The 24,059-nt window shown below is 42.4% G+C and overlaps 1 protein-coding gene across 3 annotated transcripts in view; it reads right to left on the bottom strand.

Annotated features, from left to right (window-relative positions):
* LOC137624823 (zinc finger protein 813-like) overlaps nucleotides 1-24,059 on the bottom strand; it is a 61,347-nt gene that overhangs the window by 14,310 nt on the left and 22,978 nt on the right. For all 3 annotated transcript variants that reach the window (XM_068355778.1, XM_068355785.1, XM_068355791.1), the window contains 5 exons: nucleotides 17,483-17,661; nucleotides 8,909-9,024; nucleotides 7,594-7,772; nucleotides 6,662-6,865; nucleotides 4,432-4,614 (listed from right to left, as the gene is read on the bottom strand). In XM_068355778.1, the coding sequence (XP_068211879.1) occupies nucleotides 4,432-4,614; nucleotides 6,662-6,865; nucleotides 7,594-7,772; nucleotides 8,909-9,024; nucleotides 17,483-17,661 (861 nt within the window). The remainder of the gene's footprint in view (nucleotides 1-4,431; nucleotides 4,615-6,661; nucleotides 6,866-7,593; nucleotides 7,773-8,908; nucleotides 9,025-17,482; nucleotides 17,662-24,059) is intronic.

The raw sequence follows: 24,059 nt of genomic DNA, 5'->3' as shown, positions 1-24,059 counted from the left end.
CACCGGTGCAGGAGGAGGAGGAGGTGCAACACTCTCAGCACGACACTCACGCATCAGGTCCGAAAGCTGTGCTTGCATGGACTGTAGTAGAGTCCACAACATCGTACGCCTGGCAGGTGGTACTGCGATCAGGCGGAGCGAGCATAGGGGGGGGGGGAGTGTAGGCGCACTCTCAGCCCGACAAACTGATGACTGAGGAGAGACAGAGCTAACCCAATGACTGCATCCGGGTTGTTGAACTTTACTTCGTACGTCTGGCATAGGTCTGGACTTTACGTTTAAGAGGTCTTGAGACCTGAGACCAGCGTAACTCTGCCTTATTTTCTCCTCTAAATCTCTTCTGCAGACGAGCAAAATAAGGGCTCAATCGTCTGCGGGTGGGAGTGACGGTCTCGGTAAGACACGCCCACAACCACCGAGGATACTTCTGTGCGCCGATCAAGGCCTGCCGAACCCTTATGCCCTTCGACATTGCTTCTCCCCTGGGCTTGGGAGCTTGCAAGAGGTCCCGGACTGGGAGGACGACTGGCGCGCACAAAAGTACCCTCACGCATAACACTGACATACTTTGCACTAATCACTTATCACTTTGATTTCTGTTTGCACTTATTTCACTGAACTCGAAACTTTAAGTGGTTTGTACCTGAAACACGCAATTCTATCCTTCTCAAAAGTTAGTAATTGCGAAAACAGAATTACAATGTAACAGAAAAATCTAATGAAAGAAAATTCAGTGGCTGGAAAGAGACTAAACACTAGATCACTCTAGAAACGTTTAGTTTCTTCCCCTAAAGAGACTAGGGATAAGAGCAAAACGATAACGACGTTACTCGTACGCCTGGCAGGCTTGAGGGAAACGTTTATCCTCTTTCTCCCTCCGTCTCTATCTCTCTCTCTCTCTCTCTCTCTCTTGACTTAGAACCTGAGAGAAGAGCCCAATCATATATATCGTTAAAACATATTATTGTTAAAGGAAAAAACTGAAATATTTCCCAAAAAGAAAAGTTCCTTATTAGGATCAAAACCATTAAGTTAAGAAAGAATGAACAAAACGCTAGAAACGGTTACTCTTTACTGCAATGTGAAACCGTGAACATTCTTTCTCTATCGTAACGATAGAGTGCAAGTTGAAACGTTCTGAACGTCAACAACTGCCGAGACAAACAAAACGTTAGTTCAACTTTGAAAAAAAACGAGACTATCAAAGAAATTCTTTCAAAGACCTTAAAATAGCATAATATGTTAACAGGTAAAACCGAAATGACGGGCTCACGATAATTAACTTCGGTACCAAGAAAAGACCGCCTACTATTAGGAAGGTCGAATATAAACAAATATAAAAATTAATTTTAATAAGTTTATAATAAAAGGAAGTTAATCGAAGAGGCCTATAAGAGGCGGAGAGATATAAAATAAATCTATAACTTTTGTTAAGCAAAATTAAGAAAGAGAGTCTATACTCTCTTAGACACCAACACTTCCGTCTAAGGGAAGGGTCGGCCATTGAAAGGTGAACGAGAGTTCATACTCTCTTCGTCACCATAATTAATCAAATTAATTCCAAAAGCTAACTAAGCTAATATAGAAGTTTCCAGTAAAGCGACAGCCGAAATCAAAGAGAAATACTTCACCAAAGTCGTGAAAATACTCCAAGAACATAAGCGTATCCCAGAACGTCTTGTCAGAAGCACGACAGAGGAATAATTGAGGAGGTGTCAACAAGAAGTACTTGAGTACCTGGCCACAGGTGGCGCTGGTAAGAACACCCCCTTCTAGTATTGTGATAGCTGGCGTATCCCTCCATAGAATTCTGTCGGGCAACAGAGTTGACAGCTACATGATTATCGGGTAAGTTTAATATTGAAAAATGTATGACTCTTTCAAAATTTTAGGTGTGATTCTCGACAGTAAATTTACTTTTGAGAAACATATAAGGTCTGTGTCTTCTTCAATTTCACAAAAAATAGGCTTATTGAGAAAGTCTTTCAAGATTTTCGGTGATCAATATATTCTGAAGAAGTGTTTTAATTCTTTCATTCTACCTTGTTTTGAGTATTGTTCTCCTGTCTGGTCTTCAGCTGCTGATTCTCATCTTAATTTGTTGGACAGAAACTTACGGTCTATTAAATTTCTTATTCCTGATCTAGATATTAATCTCTGGCACCGTCGTTCAATTAGTTCATTATGTATGTTGCATAAGATTTTTCACAACTCTGACCATCCTTTACATTCAGATCTCCCTGGACAATTCTATCCTGTTCGTAATACTAGGCAGGCAGTTAATTCTAATAGCCAGGCCTTCTCCATCATGAGGCTCAATACTACGCAGTGCTCTAGAAGTTTTATTCCAGCTGTGACCAAGTTGTGGAATGATCTTCCTAATCGGGTGGTTGAATCAGTAGAACTTCAAAAGTTCAAAGTTGGAGCAAATGCTTTTTTTGTCGACCAGGCGGACATAGTCTTTTTATAGTTTATTTATGACATATTTGTTTTTGATGTTGTTGATAGTTTATTATATGACATGTCTGTTTTGACGTTGTTTCTTATTTTAGAATGATTTATTGTTAATTTGTTCTCTTCATTTATTTATTTCCTTATTTCCTTTCCTCACTGGGCTATTTTTCCCTGTTGGAGCCCCTGGGCTTATAGCATCTTGCTTTTCCAACTAGGGTTGCAGCTTGGATAGTAATTTATAATAATAATAATAATAATATTTTCCCTTTGTGCATTTAGGTGCAAAGGTCAGAAAAGGACGAAGACAGTCCTCCAGGTACTGAAAGGAAAGTGAGGGATGATGAAATTAATCCTCTTGGCCTGAACCAGTAATTGGTTCCATGAGGGACTGTTCCCTGCTAACAGTACAACAGTCACGACAGTCGTTCTGCTGTTTGGTCAAGGAAAACCGCTTACTTGCAACTGGTAAAAAAAAGTGGTTACTGTCATATGAGGCTCACTTTCTGGTGACTGATACTAAAATTACAGGTCGACAAGCAAGCTCAGTAGTGGCGAGTGAGGTAGCAATCTAATCCCTTTATGTCTACCATACAGCGCTGGTAATCAGTTCAAGTATAACTGCTTACCTGAGAAAGGTTAAAAAAGCGGACGCTGTTACACCAGGCTCTCGATCGCTAACTCTATACTGTATCAGGTTCAGGTGGTGACTTGGCCTATGCCTATATCAGCCTACTGTACGGTGCTGGAGATAGATCCAAGTAGGACCGTTCACCAGCAACTAATGGAAAACCAATGGGCAGTCACATCAAGCTAACACTCAGCTAAAGGCCTCCTAGGTACGGATTAACAAAAAGATTCATAATGCACAGATGGGCACTCTAAGATTAAGGAACTATCATACCATGCCATGATAGGAACTGGAAAGGTGGGTGCATATGGGGGACCCTTCTACTGGCCTACGATGTTAGTTTTCAGTTCCGGTAGAAATACTCACAGTGGTAACTAACAAGGGATCACACTCGGCGCCTGATTAATCACAAAAGTACTATTCAGCGGGTCAGTTCCATCACTCCTTCCCAATCAAAGGAGAAGAAACGATTGCTTTTAAGATCCAAAGAACTTTTTTGAAAGGCCATCCCACAATACTATTCTTTTCATCATCGTCTTCTTCACAGGAGGAAATGACCAATGAGGAAAATTGTAAGAGATAGAAAAAGACCAAACTTCCCTCACTATTCTTTCCCATCTAATATTCCTTACTGCCACGAGAAGTAATAGTTTCAGTGGTGGAAAATTACAGCAATTCTGTAGAGAACTAATTCCTCTGCACTATGCTGGGAGATAAGAAACGAAGTGAGTGCTGAGAGACGATCACTGATGTTGGTACCACTACAGGGGTCACCATACTGGGGCACACTAGCGGCTTTAGGTGTACCAGTTAAATAGAAATGATGTTCACTATTGAACACACAGGTAAAGGCAACACTTAGTTTGAACTGGTAAAACTCCCTCCAAGAAAAAGCATACTACTACAGCATGAATTGAGTTATGCCTCAAGTGTACTGTATCTTCTTCCAAAAGAGTAAAGAGTGAACGACACTTTCAGAGCGCACAGTCTGCCGTTCATTAAAAGTACTAAAAACATGAGGGTTCATAAATGAACCATTACCATACGTCTTATATTTCAGTGTTCTTCTACTTTCGTAAGCAAGAAGGCCACAAAAAATAAAAACTCATAACCAATTAACCTAAGAATAAGATCTATAAGTGGAAGAGGGAAACAAAAGTATATCTATACTGGTTGCGACAGAAGACAAAACAGGATAGTCTGTCCTTAACCAACTACTAATAAACGATTCAAGGGACATTTAAGCTCTTGATGAAGTCATTTCCTGTGAAAAGTTTGTCAGAACAAATTGATATTTACAAACGTAGAAATAAAAAACAATCATTATTCACAACAACAAAATAGCTAACCTTCTTTATGCAAAGGCCTTTTTGAAGGTGGTTTTTAAGACGTGTTTCTGAAGAGCATCGCAGCCCACAGTGTTGACATCTGTGAGAAACCTGGCAGATGTTCTTCTCTTTGTGACATTTAAATCTGTCTTCACTTGCAAACATCTGCAAGCAGTCAGTGCAACGATGATATCCTTCTGGTACCTGTTGAGAAAAATAAAAAATGGATTACTTAAGTTCCCTATAGAATCCCAGTAGCGAGTTAAAATTTGCAGTGCACATTATGTGATACGTTTGACACAGGACTCCCCGACACACCACGCTCCAAAGACCTGTCACAACCTTTGTACATGACTAGTTTAAATGTTTAAAGGCCGCTCATGAATGGCAGCGGCAAGGGACAGTGACATTGCCCTATCAAGCAGGACAATACCCTCAAGACTGACCATATATTATATCATCAGCGCCCAAGTCCCCTCTCCACCCAAGCTAGGATCAGGGAGGGCCAGGCAATGGCTGCTGATGACGCAACAGATAGACCTGTAGGCTCCCCCAAACCCCCAAACCTCAGCTCACAAGGATGGTAAGGTTGCAGACACTAATGACACTAACGAGACTGAGCGGAACTCGAACCCCTGACCAGGCAGAGACGTTACCAATCAGGCATAACTACAAAGAGGAGCTGGGAGGTGTGCCATGAATTCCTGTGTCCAACCATACATTATAAATAAAATCATAGGTTCCTTCTAGCTTCACTTTGGCCCGGCATACATTATTTTCTGTGTTTCACTTCCAATAAGTTCTTTTTAGTCTTCCTAATTCGCAATTCACGTTTTTCTTGCTACAATTTTCCCCTTTTATTCAAGAACATATCTTTCAGACAAGACTAAAAGTTTGATTTCATAATCTTGTTAAATCAATTTATAATAATCAAAATAAAAAGTCATAATATTGTATGCCAAAGCCTTCTCTTCATATTCAAATATATTTCCAGTGCAATTATTCATATCAATTATCTTTAAAGAAAAAAAATAAAGTTTTCAATCTGTCTAAATACCATGAGCCCATAAGACACAATTTGGAGTGACTGTTTTTGTTATTTCTTATGCTAATACAGTAACCCCTTTAGTCAGAAGAAATGTGAGATCGCCCTCCAAGATTCTCTTTTCATATTCTGTTCTTGCTGATCTCGAACTAACTATCCATTTTTTATTTTCAAAATACTACCACAGAGATTTTTCCACCAGGCAGTGCATGATTTAGGGTTATCATGCAAAGGATACTGATTTATTACAGAGATAATATCCATACAGTAACAGCTGAACTTGGTTGAGTCCCTTATCAGGCTGGAAGGAACGTAGAGAGGAGACATCCCCTTTTTTGTTTCATTTGTTTGATGTCGGCTAACCCCCAAAATTGGGGGAAGTGCCTTGGTATATGTATGTATGTATTAGCTTTTCTAACCATACCACAAAAGGTTGGTTTCTACAAGAAACAAATGACAGAGCCCTTCATTGGACACACGTGTGGTGCGATAAGACATGAATGAACTAGGTCATAGTTTACATTAATCTTGCATAAGCTACAGAAGTTTTGTTTACAGTAATCGCTGGAATCAAGTTAATTATATTAGTGGAGTTTATACCAATAATGGCTGAGAACAGTCTTCAGTAACTTGGGTAGGATCAATACAAATTGTCTTACTGGAAACTAACCTTTTGGGATCAGTTAACCCTTTTACCCCCAATGAACATACTGGTATGTTTCACAAAACTCATCCCTTTACCCCCATAGACGTACGTACTGCTGTTTACATTTTTTGCATATTTTTGATAACTTTATGAGAAACTTCAGGCATTTTCCAAAAGAATGAGACCAACCTGACCTCTCTCTAAAGAACATTAAGGGTGTTAGAGCAATTAGAAAAAAAAATATATTGCAAAATGTGCTTGAAAAAGAAAATACCTGGGGGTTAAGGGTTGGAAAGTTCCAAATAACTCTGGGGTAAAAGGGTTGAGAGTCTAATAGTTGACTATTTCTTTAGAAAGACTAGTAAATTTCACCAGAAATTTTCAGTAAAATCTCAAGGTAAAAGAAAATGGATGGCTGGTATGAGAATCAACAAGGACAACTTACATAAACATTTTCTGAAAAGTATTCTTCCCTCATCATTCAATTTAAATTCTCATTATTAAATCAATAATTAAAATGTTCCCCAAAAACTAACTGAAGCTTCAATGCATCCACAAACCTCTTTTGTAGACAGCCCTCTACAATTTCCTTTCTTCATATGGTAATAGAGGGATATTTTGCTCTTGTAAGCCTTATCACAATACGGACAAACTTCATTCCGGCCTTCGTTGTGAGTTAGCCTGTGGGTCTTCATGTTATGTATGAAACTGAAGGACTTTCCACATATATCACAGGGATAGGGCTTTTCTCCTGTGTGCACCACCTGAAAGAAAGACAAGAAATGAATAACCAAGCTATGCTTCTAAATAAAAATCCTCAAATAATGTTATTACTCAGGTGCCATATATGGATGGGATCACGGTGAGGTGTAAATGAAGATAGTTTGGACATTTAACTGGGCTCCCCAGGTACGAGAAGAGTTGGAAGACCTAGGCCCCCATGGCTGAGTACTATGAAGCGTGAAGGAGATGATGAATGGGGAAGTATTGAATTGAAAGCACAAGATAGAGACGACTGGCTAAATCTAATCGTCAATAGGTGTAGGAGGAGAAGTTGATTATGAATGTTATCTTAGTAAACTTGAAGTTAAGATCAATCTTGTTAAGAAGCATTTTACCCATATTAAGCTTCAAGCACGAAACTGTACAAAACAAAACTCAGAATCATAAGACAAAGTCAAAATTCAAGAAAGTATTGTACAGGCCCATTAGCTAAAGTAAAAACATCACAATATTATAATACCAAATATGAAGCTAAAATTAATTTTGCCAAGAGGCACTCTACCCATAATAAGCGTCACTAAATAAGAAATAGAAACATAAGGATCAAATATAAAAATAAAATGTCTGACTGATGTCTAAGATACTACAGGAATGAAATGAGTATTATATTAAGAAAAAGTGATAAGAAAATGTTACTGGTTATCATACATTCATTCACATACAACTACATTTTAAAATAGATGTTTAATAAAGACAAACATTTACTTACCAAATGATCTCTAAGATTCGACCGGCAATTGAAGGTTTTCCCGCAATAATCGCACTCGAATCCTTTCTTACCGGACCCGACATTAAGGTCCGGCGTGGGATGCGCGGTGCGTCTGTGTTCCTTGAGTGCTTCCAGGTTAGCCAAATCCTCGCCACACGTTGCGCATCGGACTCCCTCGGCTGTTTTGAGAATCAAGCGTGAATTCTTTAGTGATAAATTTTGCATAAAATGAATAAAAATATTACTATTAAACAGGTTAGTTGAAACAGAATATTCAGAATATTCTAGCGTACGGTATTCCCTAAACAGGTTAGTTGAAACAGAATATTCAGAATATTCTCTGGAAGTGATTAAATATTTCTCATCTTTCTTCATGTCAGAACCAAATTATTAGCCTGATAATCTTTATTTCAATAGTTTTTTCCAATTTTTTAGTTTCTAAATTTGTATTAGTGTCCATCCAATTTTTTATTTTCTTTACTTTGAGTATTTTTCCCTTTTCATGGTTTGCTACACATACTGATTCAGTCACCAAAGCTAAACTACTTTCTACAACACATGACAATTGAAGCCACTCATAGTACTTGCATAATTATGGTCTTACTAAACTTTAAATATTCTTAATATATAAAACAATGTCACTGAGATGACTAACTTACAAGAATCGGCAGAACTTCAAAAGTATAAACTTACAGCAAATGTTTTTATGTTGAACAGGCTGACATGATGTCTTTTTATAGTTTATATATGACATATCTGTATTGATGTTGTTACTGTTTATAAAATATTTTTTCTATTGTTAATTATTTCTCATATAATTTACTTCCTTATTTCTTTCCCTCACTGGGCTATTTTTCCCTGTTGGAGCCCTTGCGCTTATAGCTTCTTGCTTTTCCAACTAGGGTTATAGCTTAGCTAATAATAATAATAATAATAATAATAATAATAATAATAATAATAATAATCTTGAAGTCACCAATACCTTAGCATTCACAATACTGTAAAACCCTGGCATTTTTTTTAGCTAAAATGCAATGACCTTGAAACTTTACAATAATTTTCTCAATGTAACAGTTACAACATTTATTTAGAACCAAATCTATATTAATTAGGTGCATACTGCTGTCATATCTCTATTTTTCCTGGTAAGTAGACATAAATAAAGAGCTTCTTCAGGTCTTTACTGAAGACTACCACAAATACAATGTAAATATCAATATAGCTTTCTCATCACTTATAGGTGTATTACTACATACATTAGCAGACTGCTTTAAAAGTACTATATTTCTTTAGTAAATAAATGTAAAACACTTACTACTTTTATTAGGATTACAGGTTCCCTGATACTTGACGATATGTCGAGTCAACTCGGACTTTGATACAAACTCCACGTTACAGGTCTCGCACTTGTTTGACCTCTCTGCAGATCCTCTGTAACACCAAAGAGAACAAAAATCAGTTGTAGTCCCAATTAAAATATGTCCATCACAAGGCAATTATGAGAGTAGGTATGCATGGATACAAGCCGACCTTTTAAAGTTATTCATAAACTTATTTAAACGTCCTTTTACTACATCTGGTCTTACTCACCAAGGGTTGTGGGAAACGGATGCTGGCTAACCCTTACATACCTTAGAGAACCATAATTTTAGATGCAATATAGTCTTTGCTTTGGGAGCTATCTTCAGTTTGTTATCATATCCCCTTAGGGATTTCTCCTATTAGCTGAACAGTCTATTAATAACTAATAATAACTAAAGTTATCGTTGCCAAAAAGTCACTACTGCTCGATGTAAAACAAACTTAAATATTGGAGAATGGAATCTGGAAAGAAGATGCCACAGTATTCAGTGCAAAGATAAATTGCTCCTCAACACCGTTGTGCTTGGACCTGTGGTGGCTGCTTAACCCTTTTACTCCCAATGGACTTACTGGTACGTTTCACAAAACACACCCCTTTACCCCCATGGACGTACTGGTACGTCCTTGCAAAAAACTGCTATAGACATTTTTTTTTGCAAATTTTTGATAACTTTATGAGAAACTTCGGGCATTTTCCAAAAGAATGAGACCAACCTGACCACTCTATGATGAAAATTTAGGCTGTTAGAGCAATTTAAAAAATATATATTGCAAAATGTGCTTGAAAAAAAAAAACTCCTGGGGGTTAAGGGTTGGAAAGTTCCAAATAGCCTGGGGGTAAAAGGGTTAAGAATGTATCTCATCTCCAGTAACGTGTAGATGCAAGTCTCAAATGAACGGGAGTACAACTGCCACTTCTTCATTCTTCTCTACCACCCTGGTGGACCAAGCAGTCAAGAAGTTAAGTGCTAGATCAGATCTGATGCTGATAAGTTACACTTCAGAGCTCCATTCTTTAGGTTTAATGAGGGAGGGGATGATGGATCTTATACCAACCTATTGATTATCATCATTATCATCTCCTCATACGCCTATTGACCCAAAAGGGCCTCGATAGATTTTGCCAGTCGTCTCTATCTTGAGTTTTTATATCAATACTTCTCCCTTTATCATCAACTTCACGCTTCATAGTCCTCAGCCATGTAGACCTGGGTCTTCCAACTCTTCTAGTGCCTTGTGGGGCCCAGTTGAAAGTTTAGTGAACTAATTTCTCTTTTCATTATCATAGAAAGAAATGTTATTTTCATTAGTAAAATAAATTTTTGAATATACTTACCCGATGATCATGTAGCTGTCAACTCTGTTGCCCGACAGAAATCTACGGTCGGGATACGCCAGCGATCGCTATACAGGTGGGGGTGTACACAACAGCGCCATCTGTGAGTAGGTACTCAAGTACTTCTTGTCAACAAGAACTCAATTTTCTCCTCGGTCCACTGGTTCTCTATGGGGAGGAAGGGCGGGTCCTTAAATTCATGATCATCGGGTAAGTATATTCAAAAATTTATTTTACTAATGAAAATAACATTTTTCAATATTAATCTTACCCGATGATCATGTAGCTGATTCACACCCAGGGTGGTGGGTGGAGACCAGCATACATGTTAACAAAGAAGCTAAGTATCCCGTATCTTATTTTAGCCGTTATTCAAAATAACAAACATAAAATAAATAAGTACCTGGTAAGGAAGTCGACTTGAACCATTACTCTGCCTTTTTAAGTACGTCTTCCTTACTGAGCCTAGCGATCCTCTTAGGATGCTGAGCGACTCCTAGGTGCTGAAGTATTAAGGGCTGCAACCCATACTAAAGGACCTCATCACAACCTCTAATCTAGGCGCTTCTCAAGAAAGAATTTGACCACCCGCCAAATCAACCAGGATGCGGAAGGCTTCTTAGCCTTCCGGACAACCCAGAAATATTTCAAGAGAAAGATTAAAAAGGTTCTGGAATTAGGGAATTGTAGTGGTGGAGCCCCCACCACTACTGCACTCGTTGCTACGAATGATCCCAGAGTGTAAAGAGACTGGACATTCTTAAGATAAAAGACGCGAACACTGATTAGCTTTTCCAAAAGGTTGCGTCGAAAATATTTTGCAGAGATCTATTTTATTAAAAGGTCACGGAAGTTGTGATAGCTCTAACTTCGTGTGTCCTTACCTTCAGCCAAGCTTGGTCTTCCTCATTCAGAAGGGAATGAGCTTCTCGTATTAACAGTCTGAAAATAATAGGATAAAGAATTCTCTGACATAGGCAAAGATGAATTCTTAACTGAACACCATAAAGCTTCAGACGGGCCTCGTAAAGGTTTTTAAAATAGAACTTAAGAGCTCTACAGGACATAATACTCTTTCTAGTTCATTTCCAACCATATCGATAAGTTTGGAATAACGAACGATATTGGTCAAGGCCGAGAAGGCAGCTCGTGTTTGGCTAGAAAACCAAGATGTAGAACATGTAGCCGTTTCGGATGAAAATCCGATGTTCTTGCTGAAGGCATGAATCTCACTGACTCTTTTAGCTGGTAAAGCATATCAGGAAAAGAGTCTTAAAGGTGAGATCTTTCAGGGAGGCTGATTGAAGTGGTTCGAACCTGTCTAACATAAGGAATCTTAGAACCACGTCTAAATTCCAACCAGGTGTAACCAAACGACGCTCCTTCGTGGTCTCAAAAGACTTAAGGAGGTCCTGTAGATCTTTATTGTTAAAAAGATCTAAGCCTCTGTGACGGAAGACTGATGCCAACATGCTTCTGTAACCCTTGAAAGTGGGAGCTGACAGAGATCGCTCTTTTCTCAGATATAAGAGGAAGTCAGCTATTTGAGTTACAGAGGTACTGGTCGAGGATACGGATACTGACTTGCACCAGTTTAGGAAGATTCCCCACTTCGATTGGTAGACTCTAAGGGTGGATGTTCTCCTTGCTCTAACAATCGCTCTGGTTGCCTCCTTCGAAAAACCTCTAGTTCTCGAGAGTCTTTCGATACTCTGAAGGCAGTGAGACGAAGAGCGTGGAGGCCTTGGAGTACCTTCTTACGCGTGGCAGACGTAGCAGGTCCACCCTTAGGGGAAGAGTTCTTGGAACGTCTACTAGCCATCGAAGTACCTCGGTAAGTTATTCTCTCGCGGGCCAGAGGGAAGCAACTAGTGTCAACTTTGTCCCAACGTGAGAGGCGAACTTCTGCAGTACCTTGTTGACAAACTAGAACGGAGGGAATGCATATAGATCTAGATGGGACTAATCTAGTAGAAAGGCATCTAAAAGAACCACTGCTGGGTCCAGGATAGGTGAGCAAAGTATTGAGAGCCTCTTGCACATCGAGGTTGCGAAGAGATCTATGGTTGGCTGGCCCCAGGTGACCCAAAGTCTCTTGCATACATCTCTGTGGAGGGTTCAATATGTTGGAATTATTGTCCCTTCCTACTGAGACAAACTGCTAAGACATTCAAGTTGCCTTGGAAGAAATTTGTTACTAGTGAAAAGTCTAGACCTGTTGAACAGGAGAGGAGGTCACTAGCGAACTCGCACCATGTCAGAGAGTAGGTCCCTCCTTGCTAGGAGATGAACATCAAAGCAGGGAGTTGTCCGTGTTGACCTCCATTACTTTGTCTTGAAGGAGAGACCTGAAGCTTTTCCAGGTCAGACTTACTGCCAGAAGCTTCTTGCAGTTAAAATGCATTGTCCTTTGACGCGAGTTCCATAATCCCGAGCATTCCCTACTGCCTAAGGTCGCACCCCAGCCTACGTCCGATGCGTCTGAGAAGAGAACGTGGTTGGGAGTCTGAACAGTCAGGGGAAGACCCTATAAAAGGTTGATAAAGTCCTTTCCTCAGGTTAGACCAGACTTATCTTCCGGAAACCGGGATCGAGACCGCTTCTAGCGTCTTGTCCTTTTCCAGTGAAGAGCTAGATGAAACCGAAGAGGACGGAGGTGTAGTCTTCCAAGTGACACCAAATGCACCACGGATGACAGTGTCCTAACCAGACTCATCCACAGCCTGACAGGGCCGTATTCCTTCTTCAGCATCTTCTGGATGGATAGCAGGGCTGGGGATTGATCTTCTTGTTCAGCCATGTCCTCATCAGAGGGTTCCTCATCCGAAACTGATGAGGAAATGGCAACGGAGTGGGCAACGTCTGACTCGCTGAATCCGTTCGCACTGGTGGATGCGTGACGGAGCCGGACACAAGATCATGGTACTGCTGCACAGTCTGTGAACTGTCAACCATGGGGAAGCGAGGATGTACAGCGACAACCCGAAACTGTCTAGACTGTCTGGGTAGTACAGACAACCCCTTATCGGGTTGCTGAGGTTGCCGCACTGCGTCACAACAAGTCACCTCTGCTGGTTGTTGAACGTCTTCCCAGTGACACACTGAACGTCCACAACCACCTCCGAGAGTAGCATAACATCAACGTGCGACTGGCAACCCACACTGGGTCGCACCGGTGGAGGAACCATCTCAACTGGTGGACGTGAGTAGGATACCTCAGCGTCAACAGGGCGTACAACCAACCGGTAGGAAGGTCGTTGGCAAGAAGGGTCTTCTCCGTAAAAAATCCTCTATCAAGGACTAAGCTTGGACTGCATGTCTTGCAACAAAGCCCAAGGTCTATGGGAGCAGGTGTGGCAACAGACGGGGTTAGCGACTGAAGCGGAACCATTTACCCTCCCTGGAAGCATGTTATGCTTAAATAAAAGTCCATAGGAAGCTAAGCAGCTTAAGGCTCCTCTCCAAATGACAGAGTCCTCAAGGGAATATCAGAAGGAGGGAGAACAGCACTTTCTCATCTACAGGAACCATATCCGAGAAAAGCTAGGTTCTCTCAGTGAGGGTTTCACTGGTGCAAAAGCAGCAGACCAGAAGGCAACGTTATGAAACTGCTTGACAGTCTGTGAACTGTCAAAAACTGAACTGTCAACCACAACAGGAGCGTGAGGACATACAGCACTGGTGTATAAGTAGCAGACCAGAAGGCAACGTCATGTAACTGTTTGACAGTCTGTGAGTTGGCAACAACCAAAGTTGTGTGGGGAAGCCTCAACTCCTGACTGACTAGTTTGCTGCTGGCGAGTGGCGGTAACCACAGTGTGTTGCGGAGGCTGACACACCGTGTCAAAACACGGCAGCTTGTGGTAGCTCACGCACGGCAACGGAGTGCTCTGTGTGTGGGAGTCATCATACATCTGGCAGGGTTGACTGTGCATGGGTGGAGGAGCTCTCACAACAAGAGTGTGAGAGCAGGAAGCCATGCCGGGCGCACAACCGTGAGAGGTGTAGGCCCACGGGTGCATCGTCAACCTTCTCCGCAGTCGGAGTGTGGGAGCTGGCAACAACAAAAGCAGAGTGCTGGTGCGTGGGAGGGGCTGCGGTGGGTTGAGGAGCATGCGGTATGGTATGCGGAGCATGCTGTAAGGTATGCGGCTCATGCTGCATGGTATGCGGAGCATGCTGTAAGGTATGCAGAGCATGCTGCATGGGCTGCGGAGAATGCCGCATAGTGCTGGAACCCGGCAGCTCTACAGAACCTTCCCACTGCTGATGCGGTAGCTCACGCATGTTAGCAGATGGTGCAGCAAGAACATGCGTCTGGCAGGGTGGACTGCGCATCGGTGGTGGAGCTCTCACAGGTGGAGGGTGGGAGCAGGCAGCCGCAGTATCTGCTGAGCACACAACCTCGGCGGGTTGTAGGTTAACAGGTGCATTGTCAACCTTCCAGCACGATACTCCTGCATGAAGGAGCAAGCTGAGACTGTATAGTCTGCAGCATGGACCACTAGGGTCTATGAAAGACAACAACAAACGGAGCTACCGTCCGTTGTGACAGCTGGTGCGGCAATAGACGGAGTTACTGCCTGTTGCGGTACCACCTTGCCTCTCTTGGGAGGTGTGCAGTTGTCGTACTGCAGCGAGTCCGAACTGACCCAGTGGCTACACCTAGGCCGTTGGACTTGCGCGGAAGGGACCGACTTGCACTTAAAAGCTGCAAGATTGGTCCATGGTTTCTGCGAGAAACCTCTTCCGCAGACGAGGAATAAATGGGCTCTCTCGTCTTTGTGTGGGTGGGGTGATCACGTCGGCAACGTGTGTAGATACACCCGAAACCACGGAGGGAAACGTTTGTTCGTCGATCAAGACCTGTGGAACCCATAAGTCCTTCGACATTACTTCTCCCCTGGGCTTGGGAGCTTGTAAGAGGTATCGGACTAGGTGAACAACTGGCACGAACAAACGAACCCTCGAACGCAACACTGTAACACTTTGCGCATATCACTTTATCACTTTTGATTTTCTGTTTGCACTTATTTCACTGAACTCGAAACTTTAAGTGGTTTGTACCTGAAACACGCAATCCTATCCTTCATTAAAAGGTAGTAATTGCGAAAACAGTATTACAATGTAACAGAAAAACATAATGAAAGATAAAGAATTCAGTGGCTGGAAAAGAGACTAAACACTAGATGAAATAAACTACGTTTAAAATCTCTCACCGCATAAAGCCTGGGAACAAGAATAAAACTCTAGAAACGTTTTACTTTCTTCCCCTATAGCGACTAGGGAGAAGAGCAAAAAAAACGAGAACAACGTTACCCGCTTGAACGAAACGTTTATCCTCCTCTCTCTCCCTCCGTCTCTATCTCTCTCTCTCTCTCTCTTGACTTAGAACCTGAGAGATGAGCCCAATTATATATCGTTAAAACATATTATTTGTTAAAGGAAAAAAACTGAAAGGTTTCCCAAAAAAAAAGTTCCTTTATTAGAATTAAAACCATTTAAGCTAAGAAAGAATGAACGAAACACTAGAATCGGTTTACTCTTACTGCAACGTGAAACCGTGAAATACTCTCTCTCTATCGTAACGATAGAGCGCAAGTTGAACGTTCTGAACGTCAACAACTGCGGAGACTAAACAAAACGTTAGTTCAACTTTGAAAACAGTACGAGACTATCAAAGAAATTCTTTCAAAAACATTAAAATTAAAATAGCATAAATTCTTAACAGGAAAAACGATATGACGGGCTCAATGTTAATTAACTTTGGTTCCAAGTAAGGACCGCCTACTATTAGGAAAGGTCGCATATAAACAAACATAAAAATTAATTTTTATAAGTTTATAATAAATGGAAAGTTAATCGAAGAGGCCTATAAATGGCGGAGAGATATAAAATAAATCTATAACTTTGTTAAGCAAAATTACCAAAAACCTAAACACACTTCCGTCTAAGGGAAGGGTGGGTCATAAAAAGTGAAAGAGAGTCTATACTCTCTTCGACACCAACACTTCCGTCTAAGGGAAGGGTCGGCCATTTAAAAGTGAAAGAGAGTCCATACTCTCTTCGTCACCATAATAAAATCTATCCAAAACGAGTTCAAGTTTTGAAATGAAGATAAAACCCCTGCATAGCGAAAGCTCAAAACTGGAATAGTGTACTTCACCAAAAAGTTGTGAAAACAAATCCAGTTAGGGACGGCGTATTAGTAGGTCTTGCCGGAGGCACGACAGGAAAAATTGAGTTCTTGTTGACAAGAAGTACTTGAGTACCTACTCACAGATGGCGCTGTTGTGTACACCCCCACCTGTATAGCGATCGCTGGCGTATCCCGACCGTAGATTTCTGTCGGGCAACAGAGTTGACAGCTACATGATCATCGGGTAAGATTAATATTGAAAATCTATTTTTCATTGACATCGCTTTCGGGGGAAGGGTATCTCTAGTTTGATAAGGTACAAGTATGCTTGTACAGCATACATCTTATCAGCCTTTCATTCCAATGAAATTCAGGTAGGGGGTTGCTGGGGAAATTGCTTTGCTTCTGCATGGATAGAGCGGTGATCAATTCCAAGAAAGAAAATGAACCGTTCAGTTTAGGTTTTAAAGGGACTTCCAACCCACCAAGCAGTGAGTCTCTATAATTAAAGGACAAAGGTTTGTGTGCCCCTTAGGAACAAATCACAAATTAAAGAATACAAAAACTTGTGTGCAGACAGTACGTTTGAAGTAGCCCTGCATCTTCTCTATCCACTTTCAGTTATCCATATGCTTTCTGAAAGGCATGTTTTTCCAGTGATATATACTGTATACTGTACAGTACTAATGCAAAATAAAACAAGAAAATTCATATGAAAGAGCAATAAAGAAAATATTTAATTTATACCAGGATCATAAACCTATTGCTGATTACATGAATTGACTGTGACCTTGACCTTTGACTTTAACCTTCCAAACTTCAATCATTTCCAGCTTTTTACATAATAGTTAATCCCTGTAAGTTTCATTAAAATTAAAACTGTGGCCAGGAAGCTGTTCACAAACAAACACACAAATTATGAACACATACAGGGGCAAAAACATAACCTCATTCCAAGTTCGTTGGCGAAGGTAATTAAAAATAACGACAATAAAAGTAACACCAAATAAATAAAGTTACTCAACACTACAGAAAAGAAATACCGAACTTACCCATGACTAATGATATGTACTTTGAGAGAAGGTTTATCAGAAAAGCCTTGACCACACAAATGACACGTATACATGCTCGCTCCAGAATGGGTCATCATGTGACGCTTCAATTCTTGCAAACCGCTGAACTCCATGTTACACACTTGGCACTGAAACTGTGCATTTTGCCCCTGGTGAACCTGAAATACAAAATTAGAATACAGTATTACATAACGGATTATGGGAATATCACTGCATGAAAGATTGGATAATGAAATAAGAAGAATTACAGGTGATACGAGTGTTACGACTGAGATGGTATGGACATGTAATGAGAATGGATGGTGAGGATTGAGTAAGGAGGGCTTGGGAGGAACCTGTTAGAGGGGGAAGATTAAGAGGCAGGCAGAGAATTAGATGGCGAGATAAAGTGAAGGATGATATGGAGAGAAGAGGTTTGGTGGAAGAGGATTATTATTATTATTATTATTATTACCTGCTAAGCTAAAACCCTAGTTGGAAAAGCAGGATGCTATAAGCCCAGGATCTCCAACAGGGAAAATAGCCCAGTGAGGAAAGGAAACAAGGAAAAATAAAATTTCTAATAAGAGTAACATTTAAATAAATATTTCCTATGTAATTATAAAAAACTAACAAGACAAGGGAAAGAGAAATAAGACAGAACAGCGTGCCCGAATGTACCCTCAAGCAAGAGAACTCTAACCCAAGACAGTGGAAGACCACGGTACTGTGGCTATGGCCCTACCCAAGACTAGAGAACCACGGTTTGATTTTGGAGTGTCCTTCTCCTAGAAGAGCTGCTGACCATAGCTAAAGCGACTCTTCTACCCTTACCAAGAGGAAAGTAGCCACTGAACAATTAAAGTTCAGTAACCCCTTGGGTAAAGAAGAATTGTTAGGTAATCTCAGTGTTGTCAGGTGTATGAGGACAGAGGAGAATAAGTAAAGAATAGGCCAGACTATTCGCTGTGTGTGTGTGTAGGCAAAAGGGAAAGTGAACTGTAACCAGAGAGAAGGATCCAATGTAGTACTGGCCCCCTGCAACCCCGGAACCACTGTTGCTATCATACAAACCCCACAAACCCAACCTAACCGAACCTACCGGACTCTCTTCTTGGGCTGAACTTAAAAAATATAAAATAACTTCATATTATGGTATGTCGGATCATAGTAAAGCACATCTTCCCCATAAGGAAAAAAGATTAGGCTAGTAATAAGAAAGATATCGCCCTGTCCCGATAAACTATATTCACCCCATGCTTCATCTCAATGAGTTAATGTAGCAACATGAAGAGTTGTTGTTTACGGTGAATCTAGACGTACAATGTTCAATAAATCAATATGGTAATGTCCTATAATCTGTTACTATCATTGTTATTATTAATATGATATTTTAATTATAAAATAAATTTTTGAATATACTTACCCGGTGAATATATATAGCTGCAACTCTGTTGCTCGACAGACAAAAAAACAGTAAAACTCGCCAGCGATCGCTATACAGGTTGCGGGTGTGCCCACCAGCGCCAACTGTCGGCCAGATACCATACTCAATGTAAACAAAGACTCAATTTCTTCTCATCCCACTGCGTCTCTATTGGGGAGGAAGGGAGGGTCATTTAACTTATATATTCACCGGGTAAGTATATTCAAAAATTTATTTTATAATTAAAATATCATTTTTAAATATTTAACTTAGCCGGTGAATATATATAGCTGATTCACACCCAGGGTGGTGGGTAGAGACCAGTTAAATATGTTTACATCGTAAAGCTAAGAGTTTTTATTTCATTTTGGAAGTTATCAATATAACAAAAACAAAATAAATAGGTACCTGGTAAGGAAGTCGACTTAGACGATTACTCTGCCTTGTAAGTACGTCTTCCTTACGGAGCCTCGCGATCCTCTTAGGATGCTGACAGACCCCTAGGAGCTGAAGTATCAAGGGCTGCAACCCATACAACAGGACCTCATCAAACCCCTAAACTGGGCGCTCTCAAGAAATGACTTTGACCACCCGCCAAATCAACCAGGATGCGAAAGGCTTCTTAGCCTTCCGGACAACCCATAAAAACATTAAAAACATTTCAAGAGACAGATTAAAAGGATATGGAATTAGGGAATTGTAGTGGTTGAGCCCTCACCCACTACTGCACTCACTGCTACGAATGGTCCCAATGTGTAGCAGTTCTCGTAAAGAGACTGGACATCCTTCAAGTAAAATGACGCGAACACTGACTTGCTTCTCCAATAGGTTGCGTCCATTATACTTTGCAGAGATCTATTTTGCTTAAAGGCCACGGAAGTTGCTACAGCTCTAACTTCGTGCGTCTTCACCTTAAGCAAAGCTCGGTCTTCCTCACTCAGATGTGAATGAGCTTCTCGTATTAACAATCTGATAAAGTATGACAAAGCATTCTTTGACATAGGCAAGGATGGTTTCTTAACTGAACACCATAAAGCTTCAGATTGGCCTCGTAAAGGTTTAGTACGCTTTAAATAGAACTTAAGAGCTCTAACAGGGCATAAGACTCTTTCTAGTTCATTGCCTACAATCTCCGATAAGCTGGGAATATCGAAAGATTTAGGCCAAGGCCGAGAAGGCAGCTAATTTTTGGCTAGAAAACCAAGTTGCAGTGAACAAGTAGCTTTTTCCGACGAAAATCCGATGTTCTTGCTGAAGGCATGAATCTCACTGACTCTTTTAGCCGAGGCTAAGCATACCAAGAAAAGAGTCTTAAGAGTGAGATCTTTCAGGGAGGCTGACTGTAAAGGCTCAAACCTGTCTGACATGAGGAATCTTAGTACCACGTCTAAATTCCACCCAGGAGTAGCCAAACGACGCTCCTTAGTGGTCTCAAAAGACTTAAGGAGCTCTTGTAGATCTTTATTGTTGGAAAGATCTAAGCCTCTATGCCGGAAGACCGATGCCAACATGCTTCTGTAGCCCTTGATAGTGGGAGCTGAAAGGGATCGTCCTTTTCTCAGGTATAAGAGAAAATCAGCTATTTGGGCTACAGAGGTACTGGTCGAGGATACAGAAACTGACTTGCACCAGTCTCGGAAGACTTCCCACTTCGATTGGTAGACTCTAATGGTAGACGATCTCCTTGCTCTAGCAATCGCACTGGCTGCCTCCTTCGAAAAGCCTCTAGCTCTCTCGAGTCTTTCGATAGTCTGAAGGCAGTCAGACGAAGAGCGTGGAGGCTTTGGTGTACCTTCTTTACGTGCGGCTGACGTAGAAGGTCTACTCTTAGAGGCAGACTTCTGGGAACGTCTACTAACCATCGAAGTACCTCGGTGAACCCTTCTCTCGCGGGCCAGAGGGGAGCAACTAACGTCAACCTTGTCCCTTCGTGAGAGGCGAACTTCTGCAGTACCTTGTTGACAATCTTGAACGGTGGGAATGCGTAGAGATCCAGATGTGACCAATCTAGGAGGAAGGCATCTATATGTATTGCTGCTGGGTCCGGGACTGGAGAGCAATAGATTGGAAGCCTCTTGGTCAGCGAGGTTGCAAAGAGATCTATGGTTGGTTGACCCCAAGTGGCCCAAAGTCTCTTGCACACATCCTTGTGGAGGGTCCATTCGGTTGGAATTACTTGCCCTTTCCGACTGAGACAATCTGCTATGACGTTCAAGTCGCCCTGGATGAACCTCGTTACTAGGGAGATGTCTCGATCTTTTGACCAGATGAGCAGGTCCCTTGCGATCTCGTACAACGTCAGTGAGTGGGTACCTCCTTGTTTGGAGATGTACGCCAAGGCCGTGGTGTTGTCCGAGTTTACTTCCACCACTTTGCCTTGAAGGAGATACTCGAAGCTTTTCAAGGCCAGATGAACTGCCAACAGCTCCTTGCAGTTGATATGCATGCTCCTCTGACTCGAGTTCCACAGACCTGAGCATTCCCGACCGTCCAGCGTCGCGCCCCAGCCCAAGTCCTATGCGTCCGAGAAGAGAACGTGGTTGGGTAATTGAATAGCCAGGGGAAGACCCTCTCGTAGGTTGATATTGTCCTTCCACCAAGTCAGACAAGACTTCATCTTTCCGGAAATCGGGATCGAGACCGCCTCTAGCGTCTTGTCCTTTTTCCAGTGGATAGCCAGATGGAATTGCAGAGGACGGAGGTGTAGTCTTCCTAGTGATACAAATTGCTCCAGGGATGACAGCGTCCCTACCAGACTCATCCACAGCCTGACTGAGCAGCGTTCTTTCTTCAGCATCTTCTGGATGGAAAACAGGGCATGATCTATTCTGGGGGCCGACGGAAAAGCCCGAAAAGCTTGACTGTGAATCTCCATCCCTAAATACAGAATAGTTTGGGATGGGACTAGCTGCAACTTTTCCAAATTGACTATGAGTCCCAATTCCTTGGTCAGATCTAGAGTCCAATTGAGATCCTTCAGACAGCGACGACTGGAAGAGGCTCTGAGAAGCCAGTCGTCCAAATAAAGGGAGGCTCGGATGTCCGATAAGTGGAGGAATTTGGCCACATTCCTCATCAGCCTCGTAAATACGAGAGGAGCTGTGCTTAGGCCAAAGCACAGGGCCCGAAACTGGTAAACCACATCTTCGAAGACGAATCTCAGAAAAGGTTGGGAGTCTGAGTGAATGGGGATGTGGAAGTAGGCGTCCCTTAGGTCTAGCGAGAACATCCAGTCTTCCTTTCTGACCGCTGCTAAGACTGACTTTGTGGTCTCCATGGAAAACTTCGTCTTTGTGACAAAGACATTCAGAGCACTGACGTCTAGCACCGGTCTCCACCCTCCTGTCTTCTTTGATACTAGGAAGAGACGGTTGTAAAACCCCGGTGATTGAAGGTCCGAGACTTTGACCACCGCTCCCTTCTCTAGCAAAAGAGACACTTCCAGTTTCAGTGCTTGTCTCTTTTCTTCCTCTCTGTACCTGGGAGAGAGATCGATGGGGGACGTCGCTAGAGGGGGTTTGCGTACAAAAGGGATCTTGTACCCCTCTCTGAGCAACTTCACAGATTGTTGATCTGCGCCTCTCTTCTCCCAGGCTTGCCAGAAGTTCTTGAGTCTGGCTCCTACTGCTGTCTGAAGTTGCGGGCAGTCAGACTCTGCCCTTAAAGGACTTGGATCCTTTCCTCTTCCCTCGCTTCCCTTCGGCACGAGCACCTCCTCTGCTGGAGGCTCTGCCACGAAAGGGCGGAATAAAGCGAGACGCTGGAGTGTCTAACCTCGGTCTAGCAGACAATGTAGGCAAAGGGGGAGCTTTGCGAGCCGAGGACGCAACTAGATCGTGGGTGTCCTTCTGAACAAAAGATAAGGCAATTTCCTTTATCAAGACTTCAGGAAACAGGCACTTGGAAAGGGGAGCAAAGAGAAGCTCGGATCTTTGGCATGGCGTCACTCCAGCAGACAGGAAAGAACATAGAGACTCTCGCTTCTTTAGGACTCCGGACGTGAAAGAGGCAGCTAGCTCGTTGGACCCATCACGGACGGCCTTGTCCATGCAGGACATAATGAGCAAAGAAACGTCCTTATCTGCAGAAGAGATCTTCCTGCTCAGGGCTCCTAGGCACCAGTATAGGAAGTTAAAGACTTCGAAAGCCCTAAAAATCCCTTTAAGAAGGTGGTCCAGGTCCGATGGTGACCAACAAATCTTCGAGCGTCTCATGGCAAGGCGGCGGGGAGAGTCTACAAGACTTGAGAAGTCGCCCTGGGCAGAGGCAGGAACTCCCAAGCCAAGAACTTCTCCCGTGGCATACCAGACGCTCGATCTAGACGAGAGTTTAGATGGAGGAAAGGCAAATGCTGTCTTTCCTAAACTCTTCTTAGTCTCTAGCCAATCTCCCAACAGCCGCAAAGCTCTCTTGGATGAACGAGAGAGAACGAGTCTAGTAAAGGCAGGTGTGGTAGCAGGCACGCCTAAGACAAACTCTGACGGCGGCGAACGAGGAGCCACAGAAACAAAGTGGTCAGGGAACAACTCCTTAAATACAGCCATGACTTTTCTAAAGTCCAATGAAGGTTGAGTTGCCTTAGGTTCGTCCAGTTCTGAAGGTTGATCCCCTTGCGGTTCAGCAACGTCCTCATCTGATAGTTCCTCATCCGAAAACTGATGAAGAAACGGCAACGGAGTGGGCAACGTTTGGCTCGCTGAGTCCGGTCGCACTGGTGCATGCGTGACGGATCCGGACGCAACGTCATGGAAACGCTGCACAGTCTGTGAACTGTCAACAACCATGGGTGCGCGAGGACGCACAGCGTCCACCCGAGACTGTTTAGACCGTCTGGGTTGTGCAGTCAACACCATACCGGGTTGCGGAGGTTGACTCACCGCGTCAAAACAAGTCACCTCTGATGGTTGTTGAACGTCCTGAACGTCAACAACCACCTCCATGCGTCGCCTAACGTCAACGTGCGGCTGGCCAACCACACTGGGTCACATCGGTGGGGGTACAACCTCAACTGGTAGACGCGAGAAAGTTACCTCAGCGTCAACAGGACGCACAACAGACCGCTTGGATGGTTGTTGGCCAGAAGGTTCAGCAGCAACCTTCTCCGCATTAAAGTCCTCCATCAAGGACGCAAGCTTGGACTGCATGTCCTGT

The sequence above is a fragment of the Palaemon carinicauda genome, chromosome 2 (genome assembly GCF_036898095.1).
Source record: "Palaemon carinicauda isolate YSFRI2023 chromosome 2, ASM3689809v2, whole genome shotgun sequence".
Taxonomy (NCBI): domain Eukaryota; kingdom Metazoa; phylum Arthropoda; class Malacostraca; order Decapoda; family Palaemonidae; genus Palaemon; species Palaemon carinicauda.
The sequence above is the reverse complement of the archived record's forward strand: the minus strand, read 5'-3'. Positions and strand labels throughout refer to the sequence as shown.